The sequence below is a fragment of the Lissotriton helveticus genome, chromosome 8 (genome assembly GCF_964261635.1).
Source record: "Lissotriton helveticus chromosome 8, aLisHel1.1, whole genome shotgun sequence".
Lineage (NCBI taxonomy): Eukaryota > Metazoa > Chordata > Amphibia > Caudata > Salamandridae > Lissotriton > Lissotriton helveticus.
This window is the reverse complement of record NC_136069.1, coordinates 1393837285-1393857666: the sequence shown is the minus strand read 5'-3', so window position 1 is coordinate 1393857666 and position 20382 is coordinate 1393837285. Positions and strand designations below refer to the sequence as shown.

At 43.9% G+C, this 20382-nt stretch overlaps 1 protein-coding gene across 11 annotated transcripts in view; it reads left to right on the top strand.

Moving 5' to 3' along the window:
* Positions 1-20382, top strand: part of LOC144771984 (stomatin-like) — a 981083-nt gene that overhangs the window by 833134 nt on the left and 127567 nt on the right. For all 11 annotated transcript variants that reach the window (XM_078656206.1, XM_078656207.1, XM_078656202.1 and 8 more), the window contains one exon: positions 4404-4538. In XM_078656206.1, coding sequence (XP_078512332.1) covers positions 4404-4538 — 135 coding nt within the window. The remainder of the gene's footprint in view (positions 1-4403; positions 4539-20382) is intronic.

The following is a 20382-nucleotide window of genomic DNA, read 5'->3' as shown; positions in this document are numbered from 1 at the left end:
AGATTTTCTGCTACATGCATATCTACCGCGGAAACTGTGTGGGGGGCCTGGTAGATTTAAGGGGTCGATCCTCTTGGCCACCCTCTTACATTTTGTGCTTAATTTGTAAAGGAATATGTGCGGGATCCCAAAGAATTTTCTCAGACGAACCTACGTTGTGGAACACCAATGGTGTGTAAAGTCTTAATTCCACACCATACCTCTTTCATCTACCAAATATTCTATGTATCCCCTCATCTCACTCTCGCAGCAGATTCATTTTCTTCCCTGCTGTCGCACTTTGTCACATTTTTAAGTCTTTCTTTCATCTCTTTTTTTCAAGATGAAAGTCTATTAATAAAAAACAGAAGTACAGGTCCCCAAAAAGAATGCGACATTCGGCTCAGATTAAGCACGGTTTAGATTGCTGAGCCCACCATGAATGCTTTCCACCCACCATCAGCGCTGTTCATGTATTATTGTTATGAGATGTGCTTATTTGCATGTTCGGAAGCAAATTCCGCTTACTGTGTCTTCCTTAAATTTGACCATTGTCATTTTAAAATAAAAACATTTGAAATCTTACTATTTCAAATGTGGTGGGTTTAGAAATGGTCTACAGGTATCCACATATGGGCCTTGCTGCTCAAGTTTGCGCACCCTTGTGCTGGAAACAAGACAAATTAAGAAAAGAAAAACAGAGTTTAGCACACGCCGGGTTTGACACTGTGCTTTTCTTTTCTTAACAGTGCACCGCTGCGGGGCTGATTGTGGCCCATTGAGTTAGTATTCAATGTTAATTGCAGCGCACACAGGCTGCAATTAGCATCGAATACTAACTCAATGGCCCACAATCAGCCCGCAGCGGTGCATTGTAAGGAAAGGAATGCAGCAAGTGCAAGGGCCATTTGCACGCCCTCCCAAAACCCACTTATCTGCCGCTCCGTCTCTTGTTGTCTCCAGCAAACGACCGGTTTTCGCGCCGCTAGCATTTTAGAAGAGGCGGCGCGACCAGTATCAGGATGTGCGCGCTAAATAATGAGCACTGCGCACTTGGGGTGCCTTCAATGCGCGCGCGCGCGACCGCGCAGGTAATTGGGAACAGTGGTGGTGAGCCATCCCCACACCTATAATGTGATGTAAGTATTCCGCCGTGGTAAAAATACCTGGTGTTAAAGTAGATAGGTTATGATTGTCCACCAAATGAGACAATTATCATTATCCCCATTGGTTGATGCAGAGGTAAGCGCACTGCTGCTAAATGTTATCGGTGCGTGGAGGGCCCAGGACCTACCCTCCTCTACTTGCCGGAATAGATGGAGTGGAGGAGGGTAGGTCTTGGGTTCTCCACTCATGATTTTTACCACTGCGGAATACCTACATCACATCATTGGTGTTGGGTTGGCTCACCACCCACCTTTGTTCTAGTCCTGATGAAGCGCTGACTTCGACTTTGATCCGGGAAGGAATAACATGTACACGCGGCAGAAAAGGTTACACACCAGGCCCTTATCAAGGATGCCCTCACAGGACGCAGTACTATGCACTTTCCTAGTCACGTGTCTTCGCCGATGACAAAATTGAACATCAATGGATTGCGGTCCCTAATTTGACTCACAGCCATTGGGGAACCAGGAATTATGGATCTCCATTATTTCTCAGCTACTTTTTGCCCTGACGAAGTTTAATCTTTATTTTCAGTCAGTCAGTCAAATTCACTTTATTCGGTTAATTAAAACCATAAAAGTATACTACAAAATGCATTGCAAAATATTTTACAAAAAAATTAAATAGACATAACCATCACAATTTATCAAAAAACGCAATTAATTAATTGATATATAGAATAAAAACGGGAAGATTTAACACGGGTCCTAACACATGATGCACATTATTAGCAGCACTTCCTTTCTTCTTAATCCTGAATGCCGCGGTTAAAAAACTAGCCATCTGAAAAATTTCCCATGTGTTATTTAACATTTGCAAAAATATAAAAGCCGGTTTTGCATGAGTAAAACCTTGCCTTTTAAAATCGGTATTATAAAACGATTACGGATGTGCAAAAAATGTTCACAAAATAAAACAAAGAATCCTGAATAGAGAAATTGTCACAGGTACATACATCTAGCTTTTTCCATCCCTTTGGCTCGGCAAAAAGCAAATGTAGTTGGTTTAATCTAAATCAAACCAATAGGAAACGATGGTGCTGGTTAGACACAATGGTTAAGTATGGCTCAATCGTTAATGATGTACATATCAACTGATGAGCCCGAACAGACTGTTTGCTTAACTCCTTCTGCTCTCTATCACTTTGAGATACCTGAACATACAAATTTTTAACTCACAATTTATTGTCTTTTGCCAATTTCTCCGGAAGCCAAAAAACTCAGGTCTGCCTAAATAAACTGCAGTCCTTTTGACATAATTTAGCCATGGGATGCTACTTACCAAAGCAAGAGTTAAACAGTCACGGATGATAACACGGTTTATCTCCAGCTCCGGATTTATCCAAATACTAATCCATTTGAGCAGAGGAGCCATTCCAATGGTGTCTGTTATAAAACCTGTGCCCATTTTGATGTATAACATAGGTGGATGTCGATGACGGTATGGATTGCAATTTTCTTAGAAATGTATTTTCCACTATTTGCACATTCCCGGCATTTCTGTAACCCCAAAGTTCTGAAGCATAGCTCGCAATGGCCAGACATTTAGCCCTGTAGATATTTAACATGGCTTGTATGGGTTAAAACCCAATCTGCAGGCAAAATCTAAAATAGCAACAGTTGATCTTGCCATTATATTTCTTTTAGCCTGCATTTGTGTGAGCCAGGAACCCCTTTTCGTCAAATAGTACTCTCAAATATGAGAATGATGTCACCAGTGTAAGATTGTTTCCCTCACAATAGTGGCTTTTACATTTCTTAGGCTTAGCCCCCATGATCATAATGTGGGACTTAGAAAAATTCACATCCAAGTCCAAAGACTTCATAAATGAGACAAAAGTGGTTGAAGGGGCTGTATGCCCTTCGCCGTCCTAGCTAGTAGAGCAGCAGCATCCGCATATAACAGGGCCGAAATTAATCTCTCTCTTATACGCGGAATATCAATACAAGCGCCCGATAAGACAGATTCAAGGTTGTTAATATATAGAGTGAATAGGAGAGGGGCCAAAATACAGCCCAGTGTCACTCCTTTGATTATATGGATGCTGCGTGATAAGTTTCCTCTTTGATCGAATCATACTGTGGCGCCCAGATCTTGATGCAAATCTGCCAAAAAATGTACAATATTTTCATCTAATCCTAATTTCAGGAGCAGATGTCATAATTTGGACCTGTTCACTCGGTCAAAAGCTGAAGAAAGATCCATAAATGCTAAATGAAGTGTGCCCTTCTTCGCAATGGTATATATCCCGGTCAACAAGAGCAAGTTAAGGCACTGATTGGTGGTACCTCTCCCCTTCCTAAAACCATACTGCAGATTGGAGAGGATATCAGCATCATTCAGCCAGTCTGTGAGATTGGCCAAAACCACACGCCCTAGCACTTTCACAGAAGAATCGATCAAAGAAATTGGCTTACAATAATCTTTATTGAACGAAACGCGTTGGCTGGAGCTCATGTTGTCTGATGACGTTTAAAATAAAGAATTGCCTTACGTAAAGGATTTGGTCGGTATTACTTATTGGAAAAGACATCTTGTGAGTGTACCTCTCCATGTGTACACAGTTTCTATTCTGCTATGCAGTTTGCACCCAACAGCAGCAGGTGCAGGAGTTGTATGTGCACATCATCTCTCATTACCTTCTGACAATCATAAGAGGAAGTTAGCGGTGAAGTGCGGCCATTTTGGTCCGCCCTTGGTTGTTGCACATTGCTGTGCAATGCAAGTACTCTTTTTTCCAGACGCTCACAACTTTTACCCAATCACAACCTATAAGGAGAAAGATGAACATGTGTGCCGAGCCAAAGTCCCTCTCAGTCGTGCTTCTTAAATCTCTTTTTCTGCTGTTCACTTAAGGTGGGCGACAACTCAGCGCTCAAGAAAGACTGAAAAAGTATGTGAAATTCTGAAACGTCTGAAATTGCCTCATCCTTAACCACAGTCGTAGCAGACTGCTGATATGCAGCTTATTATTTATATCATCTGGCATCTGGCATACTGATGAGAATGCTTGCAAAATTGCCAGGTTATTAACCCTTTCGTCTATGATGTGTGGCACCAGCTAAAATTCCTTAGGACAATAACAAATCATGCACACTGAATTAAATGTGTCCAATTATTCTGAAATCAAAACTAGAATCCTGTTTTGAAAATCATAATACAAGAAATACTGGTGTTGGGTAGGTAAAACCATGTGGAAGAATGTCATCTCTGAAATGATCTAATTGGTTACTCCTAACTCCTTTACCTTTTTACAGCACCATCTATACAATGCTACGAAAGATTGGGGAATAAAAGTTGAACGAGTGGAAATAAAGGACGTAAAGCTCCCACAGAGTTTACAGAGAGCAATGGCTGCAGAAGCAGAGGCTGGAAGAGAAGCTAGAGCAAAGGTAAGCAGTGTTGTGTGCAAGCAGGTAAAGAGTGGCAATTTGGGTAATATACATGTGTGGTAATCTATGGAACAGTGGACTGGAATCTTATCTGCTTTCAAGAGTGAAGGGCCTGAGGAATCCACCACCTGTCCATCCCTGAGAGCAGCTCTAAGAGAGTGCCACATAACCTGCTAATTAGCACATACAGGAGTTTCTGCTGCAGAAAACTAAAGTTCTTGTACACTGCGCCAAGCATCAAAATATTTGTTCCATTTGATTTTATTCTGTATGTTGGTTTTGTTAAGCACTCACACTAGAGTAAGGTAGCATTTGAACTTTATTCAAATGAGGATATGGGAGTGTCTTATATCAGTAGAATTCACGAGCACAAGCCATGATGCTTAGTTTTGCAACCTTGAGGCAGCCCTTCAATTCTGCATGGGAGGTCTCAATAGATATAATTTGCCTGAGTTTATCCATGATACGACAGCTGCTAGGATGGCTGCATTGAGTCATCAGAAGAGGGTTGACCTCCTAATGACGTTGGAGGTAACAGAACACATTATTTGACACTATTTCAACAGAGTCAATTGAGACACATCCTTTGATAGGTGTGGATGAGGTGGTCTATTACTGTTTAGCAATCCACAAACTCTAGGATTTTCTAATGTGGAACTGAGTGCCTTCTTCATTTAAAAGATATCCACTACTAGGAGTGCTTAGAACGGCCACAAGGGAGGCCACAAAGGCATCGAAAGTCAAAGGGAATGTTGTGATCTTCAAGGACGAGGCATAACCTAATTCCACTTCATAAATTTGTGATTTGCTAAAAAAAATGTGAGCCAAAATTGGGCTGTCTTTTCATATGTAGGCTGTCTCCAGGTAGGTTGTCTTTTTCTTTTTTTTTACTTCTCAATGTTTCAGTTTGTATGATTCGGAACTCCAATGAGTTCTACATTAAATAATTCAAAAAATAAAAAAATGTACAATGTATCATATCATAGTAATCTTAATAATAGAATAAATACAATCAGAGAAGCTACAATTATAATTTCACTATACAAGTGAAGTTTAAAAGCAGACGTGACTCCACATATTCACACAACCTAATGTATAAAGTGCAGGTGCGCATGTATTAAATCCTTCCCACAACCGATTTTAAAATTGAGCAAACTACATAATAGTTTGTCCCCTTTTAATATTCAAATATCCTCCTTTATACAAATCAAGTACCCTAAGAATCAATTTACAATGGTTATAAAATATCGTAACCAACAGGGACCCTTTTTGCCTATCCAAACAACGCATATTGTGGGATGCGGCCAAGTAGCCCTTGATTTTACATCCTGCCCCCGGTTCAAGTTTATATTGTGCAAAGTAAGCTACACATCAGAAATCGTAATAAGCATAATGAATCTAAACACAACATTATACACCTCTCTAAAAAATGTTTACAAATTGTTTAAAAAACTAAACAAAACATTTTTAAACATAATAATTCCGAGGGAGGGCTAATATACCATTCCGAGCCTCCTCTGCGGTAGTATTGTTATATTATAAGAATACAGGTTTTAATAATCGATGTTGTAGAGGTAGTAATAAAAGGCAAACAAATACAGGTAATACATGATTTAAATCCTGAACCAAATTTCCACATAGATCACAAAGCCTATTCTCCCTGAATAATCTATCCCAGGCTCCTGTAAAACTTTGCAAAGGGAGCAAATTCATCCTTAACAGTAAAATGGTTCTACGCGCTCCTTGGGGTGTGTTCCATAGAACGTACAGTTCAGGGTTTTTATACATACAACTCCCCACTAATATTTTGTTTCTAGAGCGCCCTCAACACAAAGGTATAGCTCTCTTGTGACTGACTTCATAAATGTTTTTTTTATTAAAGTTTTCAATGCAGATTTTGGTTGAGAGCATATACCATTACACCCAATTTCACATGAGTGTAAGGCTTTCACATAATTTCTAAAAACAACACTTTTTTCTCTCAAGCTGGCAAAAATGTTGTGTCTTGGCGCAGCCCGAACAGAGCTTGCATCATTTTCCAATGGAATGTTTCACCACCTTAAACATGCTGGCAATCACATAAGTTGAGAGAAGCCCAAATTCAAGCTGAAGAGCCGCTATACATGCTGCACAGTTCAAATTACAAATTTGGCGCCAAATGTGGCCTTCCACCTTTTCAAATATACCCCACTGCTGTGCATCCACTAATTCACATGTGTAGCTCAATGATGACGGGATCTTGATTTTATAAACAGATAAAACATATACAAAGTGTCTTTGCCCACAGCATTTATATAGCCTATCAAGGGCAGAAGCCTGGGATATAGTCTTACTTCTGCACTGGTCAATGTGATCATTGCTTGAGCACTTACTTGAGAAAGTTCTTCCCAGATACGAGTACTGCTTCACAACGTCAAGTTTATTTTTACCTAAAAATCAATTAATATTGTTTCTGACCCTGCATCTCTGAGGCCTAAAAACCATGATTTGCTTTTTAAAATATTTATTTAAAAAAAGTTATCATCAGAGTAATTACCTAACTCATTCAGACTTCTTTGCAAACCTTTTGGAGTTAAATCCAATAGGATAGCGCCATCCGCATAAAGCAGACAACTCAATTGTAGGGGGCCTAATTTTGGCGAGTCACCTTTACACTGCCCAACCCTTCTCGACAAATCATTGATGCACAAGGAAAAGAGGATAGGAGCTAATAGGCATCCATGCTTCAACCTATTGTGAGTTATCACTTTATTTGACAGACCCTCGTTACCTCCCATCAACACCTTTGTCCATGTAGAGGAATGCAATGCTATGACCAATCTTAACAAAAGCACCGGGATCCCCATTGGAGCCAGTTTTCTCCACAGCGTCCTCAGGTCAACCCGGTGGATGGCGTAGAGAAATCTATAAAGGCAACAAATAAGGCCATTCCCCTACCTATTGGATATTTTTCAATCAGGGTTTGTAAGACAGAGATGTTATCCATAGTGCCACTATGCTCACGGAATCCTGCTTGTTCTACGGGGACTAGATCATTACCAAAGGCCCAATCATGGAGGTGAAGGAGTATGCTTTTGGCAAACAGTTTTCCGGTTGCATCCAGTAAAGAAACCTGCCTAAAGCTGGAAGGGGAAGTCTTAGGGCCCTTTTTTAGGGCTCGGGGCGGAGCTCCGAGATCCTAATGTTAAAGAAAAAAAAAAAAGTTTCTTTAGGGCTCGGGAAAGACACATTCCTTAGTGCGCAAGTTTTTTTTTATTATCTGAATTGTGATTGGTCCTCGCGGTGATGTATTGTTAGTAGTCTTGATGCGATTGGGCAGATGTAATGTTAGGCGGCCATGTTGGCATATTGTGTGTGGTTACGCGCACGGCAGACTATTAATCTTAATTAGGAGCTGTCAGAGTGCCCTTGTAATGCAATCCAGATGGTGGGAGCGCGTTCACCATTCTGCATTGCATGTATAGGGCGCGCGTTCGTCTGCAGCGTTTTTGGGGCTGAGAAATGTGGACGTTTATTGTATTGAACTTTTATGTGATTTATTATTGCTCTGAAAAATGTGTGTTTGCAAGGAAGTGTTCCCGATTACAAGGACATGGTGTTCGCTTATTTCCTTTGAAGCGCTGTCTGATATGTATTTCTCTTGAATAGCAACACGTACCACCACCACCAGTACTACCACCTAGTGTGGTAAGTGCAGAGTAGTGTGTGCAGAGTGCAGAGTAGTGAGTGCAGAGTAGTGAGTGCAGAGTAGTGAGTGCAGAGTGCAGAGTAGTGAGTGCAGAGTAGTGAGTGCAGAGTGCAGAGTAGTGAGTGCAGAGTGTGGAGTAGTGAGTGCAGAGTGTAGAGTGTAGAGTAGTGAGTGCAGAGTGTAGAGTGTAGAGTAGTGAGTGCAGAGTGTAGAGTAGTGAGTGTAGAGTAGTGAGTGCAGAGTGTAGAGTAGTGAGTGCAGAGTAGTGAGTGCAGAGTGCAGAGTAGTGAGTGCAGAGTGCAGAGTGTAGAGTAGTGAGTGCAGAGTGCAGAGTAGTGAGTGCTGAGTGCAGAGTAGTGAGTGCAGAGTAGTGAGTGCAGAGTAGTGAGTGCAGAGTAGTGAGTGCAGAGTGCAGAGTAGTGAGTGCAGAGTGCAGAGTAGTGAGTGCAGAGTAGTGAGTGCAGAGTAGTGAGTGCAGAGTAGTGAGTGCAGAGTGCAGAGTAGTGAGTGCAGAGTAGTGAGTGCAGAGTGCAGAGTAGTGAGTGCAGAGTGCAGAGTAGTGAGTGCAGAGTAGTGAGTGCAGAGTAGTGAGTGCAGAGTAGTGAGTGCAGAGTGCAGAGTAGTGAGTGCAGAGTAGTGAGTGCAGAGTAGTGAGTGCAGAGTAGTGAGTGCAGAGTAGTGAGTAGAGTAGTGAGTAGAGTAGTGAGTAGTGAGTGTAGAGTAGTGAGTAGTGAGTAGAGTAGTGAGAAGAGTAGTGAGTGCAGAGTAGTGAGTAGAGTAGTGAGTAGAGTAGTGAGTAGAGTAGTGAGTAGTGAGTAGAGTAGTGAGTGCAGAGTAGTGAGTAGAGTAGTGAGTAGTGAGTAGAGTAGTGAGTAGAGTAGTGAGTAGTGAGTAGAGTAGTGAGTAGTGAGTAGAGTAGAGAGTAGAGTAGTGAGTAGTGAGTAGAGTAGTGAGTAGAGTGTAGTGAGTGCAGAGTAGTGAGTAGTGAGTGCAGAGTAGTGAGTAGAGTAGTGAGTAGAGAGTAGAGTAGTGAGTAGAGTAGTGAGTAGTGAGTAGAGTAGTGAGTAGTGAGTAGAGTAGTGACTAGTGAGTGCAGAGTAGTGAGTAGTGAGTTGAGTAGTGAGTGCAGAGTAGTGAGTAGTGAGTAGTGAGTGCAGAGTAGTGAGTAGTGTAGTGAGTAGTGAGTAGTGATTAGAGTAGTGAGTAGAGAGTAGAGTAGTGAGTGCAGAGTAGTGAGTAGAGTAGTGAGTAGAGTAGTGAGTAGTGAGTGCAGAGTAGTGAGTAGTGATTAGAGTAGTGAGTAGAGAGTAGAGTAGTGAGTAGTGAGTGGAGTAGTGAGTGAGTAGTGAGTAGAGTAGTGAGTAGTGATTAGAGTAGTGAGTAGAGAGTAGAGTAGTGAGTAGTGAGTAGAGTAGTGAGTTGAGTAGTGAGTAGTGAGTAGAGTAGTGAGTGCAGAGTAGTGAGTGCAGAGTAGTGAGTAGTGTAGTGAGTAGAGTAGTGAGTAGTGAGTAGAGTAGTGAGTAGAGTAGTGAGTAGTGAGTAGAGTAGTGAGTAGAGTAGTGAGTGCAGAGTAGTGAGTAGAGTAGTGAGTGCAGAGTAGTGATTAGAGTAGTGAGTAGTGAGTAGAGTAGTGAGTAGAGTAGTGAGTAGTGAGTAGAGTAGTGAGTAGAGTAGTGAGTAGAGTAGTGAGTAGAGTAGTGAGTAGAGTGTAGTGAGTGCAGAGTAGTGAGTAGTGAGTGCAGAGTAGTGAGTAGAGTAGTGAGTGCAGAGTAGTGAGAAGAGTAGTGAGTAGTGAGTAGAGTAGTGAGTAGAGTAGTGAGTAGAGTAGTGAGTAGAGAGTAGAGTAGTGAGTAGAGTAGTGAGTAGAGTAGTGAGTAGAGTAGTGAGTAGAGTAGTGAGTAGAGTAGAGTAGTGAGTAGTGAGTGCAGAGTAGTGAGTAGTGAGTAGTGAGTAGAGTAGTGAGTAGTGAGTGCAGAGTAGTGAGTGCAGAGTGCAAGCCGGGCCGAAGACAGCTGTAATGCCAGAAACCGGTCCCCGGAAGCTTGTTTCCTTTCCAGTAAAGAATTGGCTTGGTAGTAGAGTAGTGAGTAGAGTAGTGAGTGCAGAGTAGTGAGTAGAGTAGTGAGTAGAGTAGTGAGTAGAGTAGAGTAGTGAGTAGGACATCACAGGCTGCAGCTGTGCAAGCTTCTTACACTCACAAGGAGACCACAGGCAGCTGAGGTGCAATCTTCTCCCACTCACAAGAACGACATCACAGGCAGCAGCAGTGCAAGCTTCTTACACTCACAAGGAGACCACAGGCAGCAGAGGTGCAAGCTTCTCACACTCACAAGAAGGACATCACAGGCAGTAACGGTGCAATATTCTCACACTCACAAGGAGATCACTGGCAGTACACACCACATGAACACACTCCATAACACATAGCAACAATACATTGGCATTTACAATGCCATTAGCTCAAACTCAAATAAATCCGAGCCCGATTGCATTTCTAATGCTTGTTATATAGTGGAACCACTATACTTCCTGTCCAAGAGGATGGAATCACAGTAAGAAAAGACTGGGTAAAGGAAATGGGCCCATACTGGCTATCTTGTTTAATGATTGCTATTGGGAGATAGTCTGGTCCCATGGCACCAGAGAACCTTGCCACTTTAATAAAACTCTCTAGTCCCTTACAGGGAGGAGGGCCATACATATTTACCAAGGAGGGCTCAGGTATTGTCTCCAAATTAAAATTGTTCCTAATATTTAGTGCATATAACTGTGAAATATATTAGGTCCATTCTGCATCAGATATTAAAATGGCTTCTGCCTTAGCCCAACTATCACAGAATTTGGCAATAATGACCCAAAATCTACATGAGGACCTGGACTGTGCGACCTCTCACAATTTGATCCATTTTAAATCCTCCACCCTCCTACGTTCGGAAGCCTTAAGTTTGGTTCTTGCCCGCCTTAACCAATTAATTTCCCTTTGCCAGGACAATGATGCCTGATTAAATTGGTCCCTTGTTAAAGCATTCAATTCCCGATTTACCTTTTGTACCTTCCCTGATGTAACCACCAGGTTTACTTCCGCATAATCTAAATTGTGCCAAACACTTCTCATACCTGTTAATGGGATTTTCCTGACCAGGAGTAGAGCTTGCGTTTCTAACATATCTCCCCAAGCATGTCATGTTTGGATTCAACCAAAGTTACGTCCATTTGTTCCATTGTGTGTAATAATTTCATTTCTCGGATTCCAACAATCAAGCATCTTAAATTCAAGATCAACATCCACTGATAAGATACTGTGGTCACTCCATTCCCTCCTCAGTATATTAAACTGGGTACATGCTCCAAAGAATTTACATGATACCATCATATAGTCAAATAGCGACTGCCCCCGGGCAGCATGAAAAGTAAGGGAGGCAGGGGAGTCATCTGGAAATCTCCCATTTAATATAACGAAGTCATTGGTTCTCAAACAGTCCAAAAGACTCAACCCTCTCCTATCCTATTGAGGATGAGCTGGTAATATTGTTTCAGGAATAGATCATACATCTTCCAATTCTTGGTTGCTAAAGGCCAGTGAAGAACAATTTAAATTGTTGGCATTGAAATCACCTACCACAATTATCAATGTGCAGTTTTCAGAGATACTGATTCTATGCACAAAAGAAAAGATGGAGTCAACAAGAGAATTGGACACCCTACCTGGCGGATTGTATACGTTTACCAATAAGAAGGATGAGTGCTGACCTTGTATCACATTACCCAGGCTCAGTTTTAAACACATACAGAGTTTAGATGGTGAATAAAAACCAATGTGTTCCAGATTGTACTGTTTCTAAGCAGGATAGCTATGCCTCCACTTGCGTGATCTTTTATTGAGGGTTTTGCTGCACAACAGAAAACAAAGAAATTCCCAAAACTAAAATCTACGCAGCTCCATGTTTCCTGAAATCAGATTATCCTTGAACTATAAGTCATTAGGGAACTCGGTTTAAAACTTGGGTTTCCTACACCTGCCACATTCCGGGACAGGATCTTTCCCCAGGGGCTACCTCTGCAACATGGGAAGTTTTTTATTTCCCTCAAGGAGTATTCAGTGATCCAGCCACCCAGTTCCACTGTGCCAATTCAGCTCCCCAACTAGATTTAAGAGCCCTTTGATCCTCTTGTCCCGCAATATTAATCACTCTTTTCCCTGTGTTACTACCAACTGAGATTGTGATACTCTCTTTCAAGTTTACGGACCCCCTACTATTTGTTGTCACTCTGTATGAGGCCTGGTGATCTCTCCTTGGTGATTCGATCTGAGCAGCTACTGGCCCCTTTTGCAAGAATACGTCAATCCCATTTTTCCCAAAGTGATCAACATTCGGCAAGACTAACATTGCAATGATCTCAGAGTTAAAAGTCACTTTAGAGTTTGGGAGCCAATTTCTGTGCTCCAATAAAACCTGTTCAATATCTCCACTAGTTATTAATCTAGCTCCTCAATTTTAGATAGTAACTGCAGTAGGCAATTTTTGTTCAGTGGGCCCAGTTCTCTGTCAAACAGAGAAGGAAAGATCAGGGTATTAGATATTTGTCCTGACTTACACCTTACTAGTGCCTTATCGCTATGCTGTTGATCTACCCCCAGCTCCACTATCTTTGCAGAGGATGAAGAGGCAGAGGAAAAAGAGAAAAAAAAGGAAGAACCCACCTGTACTTCATGCGTCCTTCCTTGATTATGCGCTATCCGTCCATGGAGAGACTCTGCTCTGGGAAGATTTAAGGAAGAACTACCCACTATCCGCCCTGCCTCTAACAAGGCATTCATTGTTTTTAATCCTTTGTTCTCCGGCCCTGGCTTTTAAATCTCCCGTTCAGCTCCCAATCCACCCCCTGCATTTTAAGCTACTATCTTCAAAGCTTGTACCTCTCTTCTTGTCCTAGCCCCCCCAATATGGGCTCTTCTCTCATGGTTGAGGACAAAGGAAGAGCATTTTCATCTAGACATCCCAATCCCTGAGCACCATAGGGCCCGGCAGCCTGGGACTCTATTCTTTTTTGGGCCAGAATAGCGTTATCAAATTCTTCCAGGGCCTCAGAGAACCTCATTTTTTTTTGTTGCGTTTTGTAATATGCCGATGTTTTTTCTTCTTTACCTTCCACGCTTTTACCCCCTTATGATCAGATTGAGAGCTGCCCTCCTCAGGGAGATCAAGGACAGTTTCAACGTTAGACTATTTAATGAAAAAGGGAACAGTTATACTGACTGGATTGCTCGAACTACTGGAGTTTCCTTTTTTTAAAATTGGATAAATACAGCACCAAGCGGGAGATTATCCACGGATGACTGACTTTGTGGGCCAGTACAACATATTGTTTAATGCTTTAATATCCCCAACCCATCCAGTTGAGGAAGCTCCAGAGTCACTGGAAAATCCCACTTGGACCCCCATTTCCCTTACCACAATATTAATCTGAGTAGCCTCGGTATTCATATTGATACCCTTTTTCGTCTGTCCTACAGGGTTACCGGCAGAAGAGAGAAGCTGCACACCCACCAAGAACAGGGACCATACATCCAACACATGATCAGAGTTTACAGTACATTTGTTTAACTAAGTTAAAATTAATGAGAGAATGCTTTCTAAAGCACTTACTATATCAGAATTGTTCCTCCCTCCCCTGTGTACATTTACATCCTCATTCTCATTTCTACCCTCATTCATTAGTTGCCATATATCATGTGCCCCTTGACTTTGGGACGCCTCAAAAATCGATAGACCCAATGAGCGAAAGAGAAAAACACATGAAGGAGTACTGCTATACAATGTTGGCATTTGTAGGCAACTAGAAGGACAGACCAATGACAGTCTCACAGCTGATTCTTGGGCAGTCAGTGATTTTAAATTGGCCTCCATCACTTGATTTTTCCCCATGGGTATAGCGATCTCAGGCAGTGTGATGTCCTCTAAGTCCCCTGGGTCAAAGCTACATTCAACCCCACAGTGATTGTTCTGGGCCATTTCAGACAGCTCTCTGAGTGAAGTCAATCCCAAATTTTACTGTACCACATTTACGGAGGCAGATATAACCATCATGCTCAATGACTTCAGCGAAACCACAGATTCAAATAACAGTTTTTTACTAACAACAGTTAGATGACCATATATCCGTGCCCAATTCGACCGCATTAGCCACTCCATGGGATGCTTTCCATTCCTTAGTCCGTGATGTTTTGCTCCTCGAACCCTTGATGAACATAGAAAATACAGTTGGATGAGATTTCAATATGGACAGATAGATTTGGGGCTTCTTTCGCTTGATGTTTTTAAATAATTTAGGTGAACTAGAGCAATCAGTGGTATTTCCAATCAAACCAGAGGTGGGCTCTAATCCTGACCCTGCAGATGTTATTAACCAACCAGATCGTAAGCATCTAGCGGATATCATCCATCTATACAGACTACTCTAAATCTAAGTCTCACTCCATTGAGGCTGAAGTTGTAAATCTACAGCAATAGCTATAGGTTGTAGCTGTATCTACGAAAATGCTATTAGAAGTTGCTGGGTCCAGGCCTAACTTAGGTGCCCATTAGGATCGCGGATGGACTTGCGTCCGTCCGCGAGCCCTGAGTAGGAGGGAACGTCCGCTTGTGCTGCGGCGTTCCCTCCTGTGCAATTAGGATGTGACCGCCACCCTGGCGGTCACATCCTCTATTTTTAACATTGCGGCGGGTGCTGCTTGAAGCAGCACCCGCCGCAATGTTAAAAAGGAAAGCTGTGCATTTGCATGCACAAAGGGGCAGACACCATGCGGTGCCTGCCGCTCTGTGCACGCAAATGCAAGGGGGTACCATAGGTACCCACCATGTGCAGCCCCCACCCCCCCTTCACCCCAGGGGGCCTGCAACAGGCCCCCAAACAAGAATCTGTATGCCTTTGCACGGCAGACATGCCGCCGTGTAAAGGCATTGAACTCCAGACATCCTAATATGGCTGGCGGTGTCTGAGAGACACCGCCACCATATTAGGCCTTTTCCGCCGCGGTTGTAAGCCAACCGCGGCGGAAAAGCAGCGGACTTAAACCAGGACCCACCAGCCATCCTAATGTGGCAGTGGGTCTTTGGTGGGTCCGCAGAGGATTTTCCGCATCCGCCGGGCCGGCGGTGGCTTCCGCTGGCCCGGAGGATGCGGAAAATCCTCCATCGTTATGTGCCCCTTAGTGTGGAGCACTAAATTCTTGGCAATGGAGAGCATTGGGACGGTGGACCGAGTGGGAGCATACCAAGCTACCCACAACCTGAACCCAGTCGTAGCTGGCCCGCTGTCGTGGGATCCCGGGGTCTCCTGTTCGTCGATGGTGGCTCGGAAATGGCTGTGTATGCTCATTTCCACCAGCTACTGCTGGTAGCTCTTTCCACAACCTTCACAGCCCAGACCTAGGCAGAAATTGGCAACTTGCTGCAGTTCCAGCCAACAGCCATATAGCCAAGACTGCAGCCATTGCCACCAGATCCTCCTGCGGCCTCGATCGTGGCCTGGGCGGGACACACAGCTACGGCAACAATCTCAAGCTGCATTGGCTCCGGGCACCCGAGCAATAACCTGAATAACGTGATCACCCACTTTCCTCAAATGAAATAACTTTACTCCTTTCCCACACCAGGGAGAAGGGACTAGGCTTCAGAATTGAAGCAGGGGCATTGACTCTGGCAGTGGGCTTACAAAGTGTCCCAGCAGCAGAACAGAAAGAATGGCAACGCAGCCACGCCTGCAGCAGGACACAAAAAACAAGACGAAACAAGAAAAGAAAAGACACCAACCTGCACAACCGTGGCAGTCTCTCTAGAGCCGTGTCAGGTTTGGAGCGAGTATAAAGTCTCCTCTCCTGTCTTCACAGCTGCGGCGACCTATGCAGCAAAGAGGAGAAGCAATAGACAATTGCAGCAGAAAGGCTTAGGTAGAGGCAGAAACAGCTTAGGGGAGGGAGACTGTATGCCTCTTGTTAGCGTGAGCACACCGAGAATGCCCACAGCCCACATGCTGTGCCGGGCTCAAACTCCAGCCCAGTCACCTCTGCAGGACCTCCCAGAGGCACGTGCTCTGCAGCGGCCCCCTTAAGCTTTTCCGAGCTGCTGCTCCTTCTCTGCACGGTGCGACACTCAATTTCTGCAGCTTGCCTTGCTGCATTGCTGGAGCCAACCTTCACTGAGGATTGCCTGGGGCTATAACTGCGGCGTGACTCCTCCAAAGCCCCCGGCAGCTCAGCGCAACTCCCTTGCGGCACTTCTTGGCATGGCACCTCCACTTCCGGATCTGCTTCTGCTGCGTACCATCACTCACTCACTGAGAAATGGCTGGTAGCTGTCTCCAGGTGATGAAGAAGCATATTGTGGTCCACTGAGTGTCAGGTCACATAATGGTCCACGATTATCAATTCACAGGGTTGGCCTTGGGCATTGACATTGAGCCGTTCCTTTCTTATGCTAGTGAGGGTAATTTTTGCACCTTGAAGAGGACAGAAGGTTGGTTTCAATTCAAGTAGCAGGACAAACATTTCCAGGTGAGCATTAAGTTGCAAGGTAAAACTTTCCAATGGAAGGGAGGGCAGATGATAATTCTGTGTAAACCTTTTGCCAGGCCTAATCCTTTCCTTTTAATACATATAGTTCACCCCTGGGCAGGCCCTTAACTACCCATAGGGTGGGGTGCAGTGTATTTAAAAGGTAAAACATGTATTTTTAAGTTTTACATGTCCTGGTCATGAAACACTACTAAATTTGTTTTTCACTATTGTGAGGTCTATCTCTCCCACAGGGTAACATTGGATTACCTTATTACCTTTAATAAGTGCTAACCTTTGTTTGGGAGCAGATGGGGATATTAACTTTTTATACTAAAATTGTAATTTAAAATGCTCTTTAAATGTAAAGTTGGATTTTAAGTCACAATTCTGAAATTCCCACTTTTAGAAAGTTGACATATTCCTGTCGTAACCATTTGTACCTGCTGCCTGTGTCCTGTGTCACATGATGCTACTGTTGGCATTCCTTCCAGACAATGAGACAAAAGGGGACCTGCTCTTGGTAGGATAAGAAATCCTACCGGGATGGCTGAGAGCAGAGCTGTTTCCCGCCCGACTTTGTAGGGCTGCGCCCAGGACACACAGAAGAGAACCTGACACTAGTCTTTTGTCACCCTTCTTCGTTGGCAGAGGAAGGGAAAAACTTTCCAGAAACAGTTGTGGGATAACGTTGGAAATTCTCCACTTTCAAGACTAGACCCAGCTGTAAATAATGGACCATCAGAACACCTCTTTAGTATTTCTTGGACCCGTGCAGGACGTCAGAAGGAGTTTCTTGTACCCCAGAGGACTGCCCTGCTGCTTAAGACCTGCCATGTTCTCCAGAGGACAGCCCTGCTGCTTGAGGCCTGTCTTGCTCTCCAGAGGACGAACCTGCTGCTTGAAGGCTGCCATGCCACTTGATCTTAGGACAACCAGGGCAACTCCAAGGGCTAGTTGGCTGGTAACCTTTGTGAGCTACAGGAACCAACAAAGCTGGGACATACCTAATAAAAGGATGACTGATTATGTGTACCGTATGTAGCTAAACATTATCTTTATTTGCCCTCTCTAGTCCTTCAGGTTTAAACTGCATATACTGCAGAGAGCGGCTGAGGCTTCCCTCCCTCTATGTTCATACCTTCAGTGCTTAAGTCCATTATGGGAGAGTTCAATGACATATTTACTTTATATAATTTGGATCCAGTCATTTGTTTCCCCCACATGTGATTTCAATAAATTATTATTTGGTAAATAACTAGAGCACTTTCTACCAAGAGAAGGGCTAAGCTTCACTTTCATCATTTATACTTATTACCACCAGATATAGTCTGTGTTTTATAGATAGTGTTAGAACTGGGGGTCTCTAGTTGGCAGAGGTAGGTACCACTGTCCAAATATGGACCCTCGCTTCTAGTCAGGGTAAGGAGGAAACCCTCTGAGATAAACCCTGCTCACCCTCTAGGTAGCTTGGCACGAGCAGTCAAGGCTAATCAGAAGGCAATGTGTAAAGTATTTGTACCAACACTCACAGTAACACAGTGAAAACAACCCAAACTGACTCCACAACAGTTTAGAAAAATAAAGGTATTTAATCTAAACTACACAAGACCAAAACAACAAAAATCCAACATACACAGTTCAAGAATATGGTTTCAAAAGAGTTCTTAAGGTTGCGATAAAATAATCCACAGATGCGCGAAAAGTTCACAGTTGCGTCACGTTTAGCCAACAGTACCTTTAAATGCGACAAAGTTCCAAAAGCAGAAGCTGGTGCAGTGGAAAACAAGCGATGCATTGCTCCTGAGACCTTGGGGAGGCGTTTGCGATAGCCCTGCTGCAGCGGGAAACAACCTTTACAACGCAACTTTTACAACGCACTACCATTACAACAAAACTTTTACAACGCAACATCCATTACATCGAATGCCATTACAACGCAACCATTACAACGTATGACACTACAACGCATACCACTACAACGCATGTCATTACAACACATACCATTACAACGCATACCATTACAACGCATAGTACCCTTACACTATCCAACACGTCCCCTACTGTTCCACCCCCTGGAGTTAGAATAGTAATTTTTACCCCTACACTATCCAACACTTACCCTACTGTTGCACCCCCGTGGAGTTAGAATAGTAATTTTTACCCCTACACAATCCAACACTTACCCTACTGTTGCACCCCTCTGCAGTTAGAATAGTAATTTTTACCCCTACACTATCCAATACTTACCATACATGCAATGTAATGTTATGCGTTGTAATGGTATGCGTTGTAAAGTAGTATGCGTTGTAATCGAATGAGTTGTAAAGGTAGTTAAAAAAATTAGTTGTAATGGCATGCGTTGTAATGGAATGCGTTGTAATGGATGTTGCGTTGTAAAAAATGCGTTGTAAAGGTATGCGTTGTAAAAGTATGCGTTGTAACGTCATACATCCCGCTGCAGCAGCGGGCGTGTTGCGATGAATCCGGTCTGTATGGGGAGGAAGGCCTCTTGTCTGGATTCCGATGCGTAGGCTCCGTAGGAAGTTTGTTCTCGCAAAGGCACGATGCGACGATCTTTGGAGTTGCGACGATCTCCGGACCAGCGGTGATCTTCTCTCTCGCAGCTCCTTGATGCGATGGCTTTGGCGATGACACTCGCAGCGACGTGATGCGGTCCGCAAGCAGACAGTGCGGCGATCTCACCCAGCGACGACAGGCTCTGCGACAACACTCGCAGCGATGTTAGACTTCCCGCACCGATCGGGTGCGTCCCGTAAACGAAGGATGCGACGGCTCTGGCAGCAGCAACAGGTGCTGCAACGATCTCGGCCTTTGTAGCGGCAGGAAATTCCTCGCACTGTCGGGGATGCGCTCCGCAGCGAGCGATGCGATAACTTTCCTGTAGCAAAGTCTTTAAATCTTGGTTTCCAGCTTTCAAGCACAGGTACAACTTCCAGAGGCACCACACATGGGACACACACTCCAGGAAGGTCAGAACTCTCTCGGTAGAGCTCAGGGGAAGCTGGGGGTGAAGTCCTTTTGTTCCTGGGACTTCAGAGCAGGGAGCCAGCTCTTCTCAGGCCCTTGGAGATTCCTTCAAGCAAAGGGACACAGCACAAAGCAAAGTCCTTCCCCTCTCCTTGGCAGCAAAGCAACAGCAGGGCAATCCAACAGAGCAACAGCTGGACAATCTTCCTTCTTCAGTTTCAGCTTTCTCCTTGGCAGAGGTTCCTTCTTGATTACTGGATGATCTAATTTTCTGTTGTCAGGGGTCCTGTACTTATACCCCTAAAAGTCCTTGTTCTCTTTGTGCAAGTGAGCCCTAAGCCCGGTCTGAACCAGTTCTGGGTGTTTCTTGAACTCTTTGTTTTCCTGGCTTCTCCTTTCCTTTCAGAGTGAGGGGCAGGGTCGTCAGCCGCCCAGCAGGAGGTGGAGCCAGCATTGTAGAAGGCAGGCACGGCCCTATTCAGGCCCAGGTGTTATCTCCTCCCACCACTCAAGTTGCAAATGCAGTCATTCAGCCTAGGGCTGACTCAGCCAGCCTCCTGGGGAATCCCCAGCCTCTGTCACTCTCAAACCAGACAGTCAATACACAAACA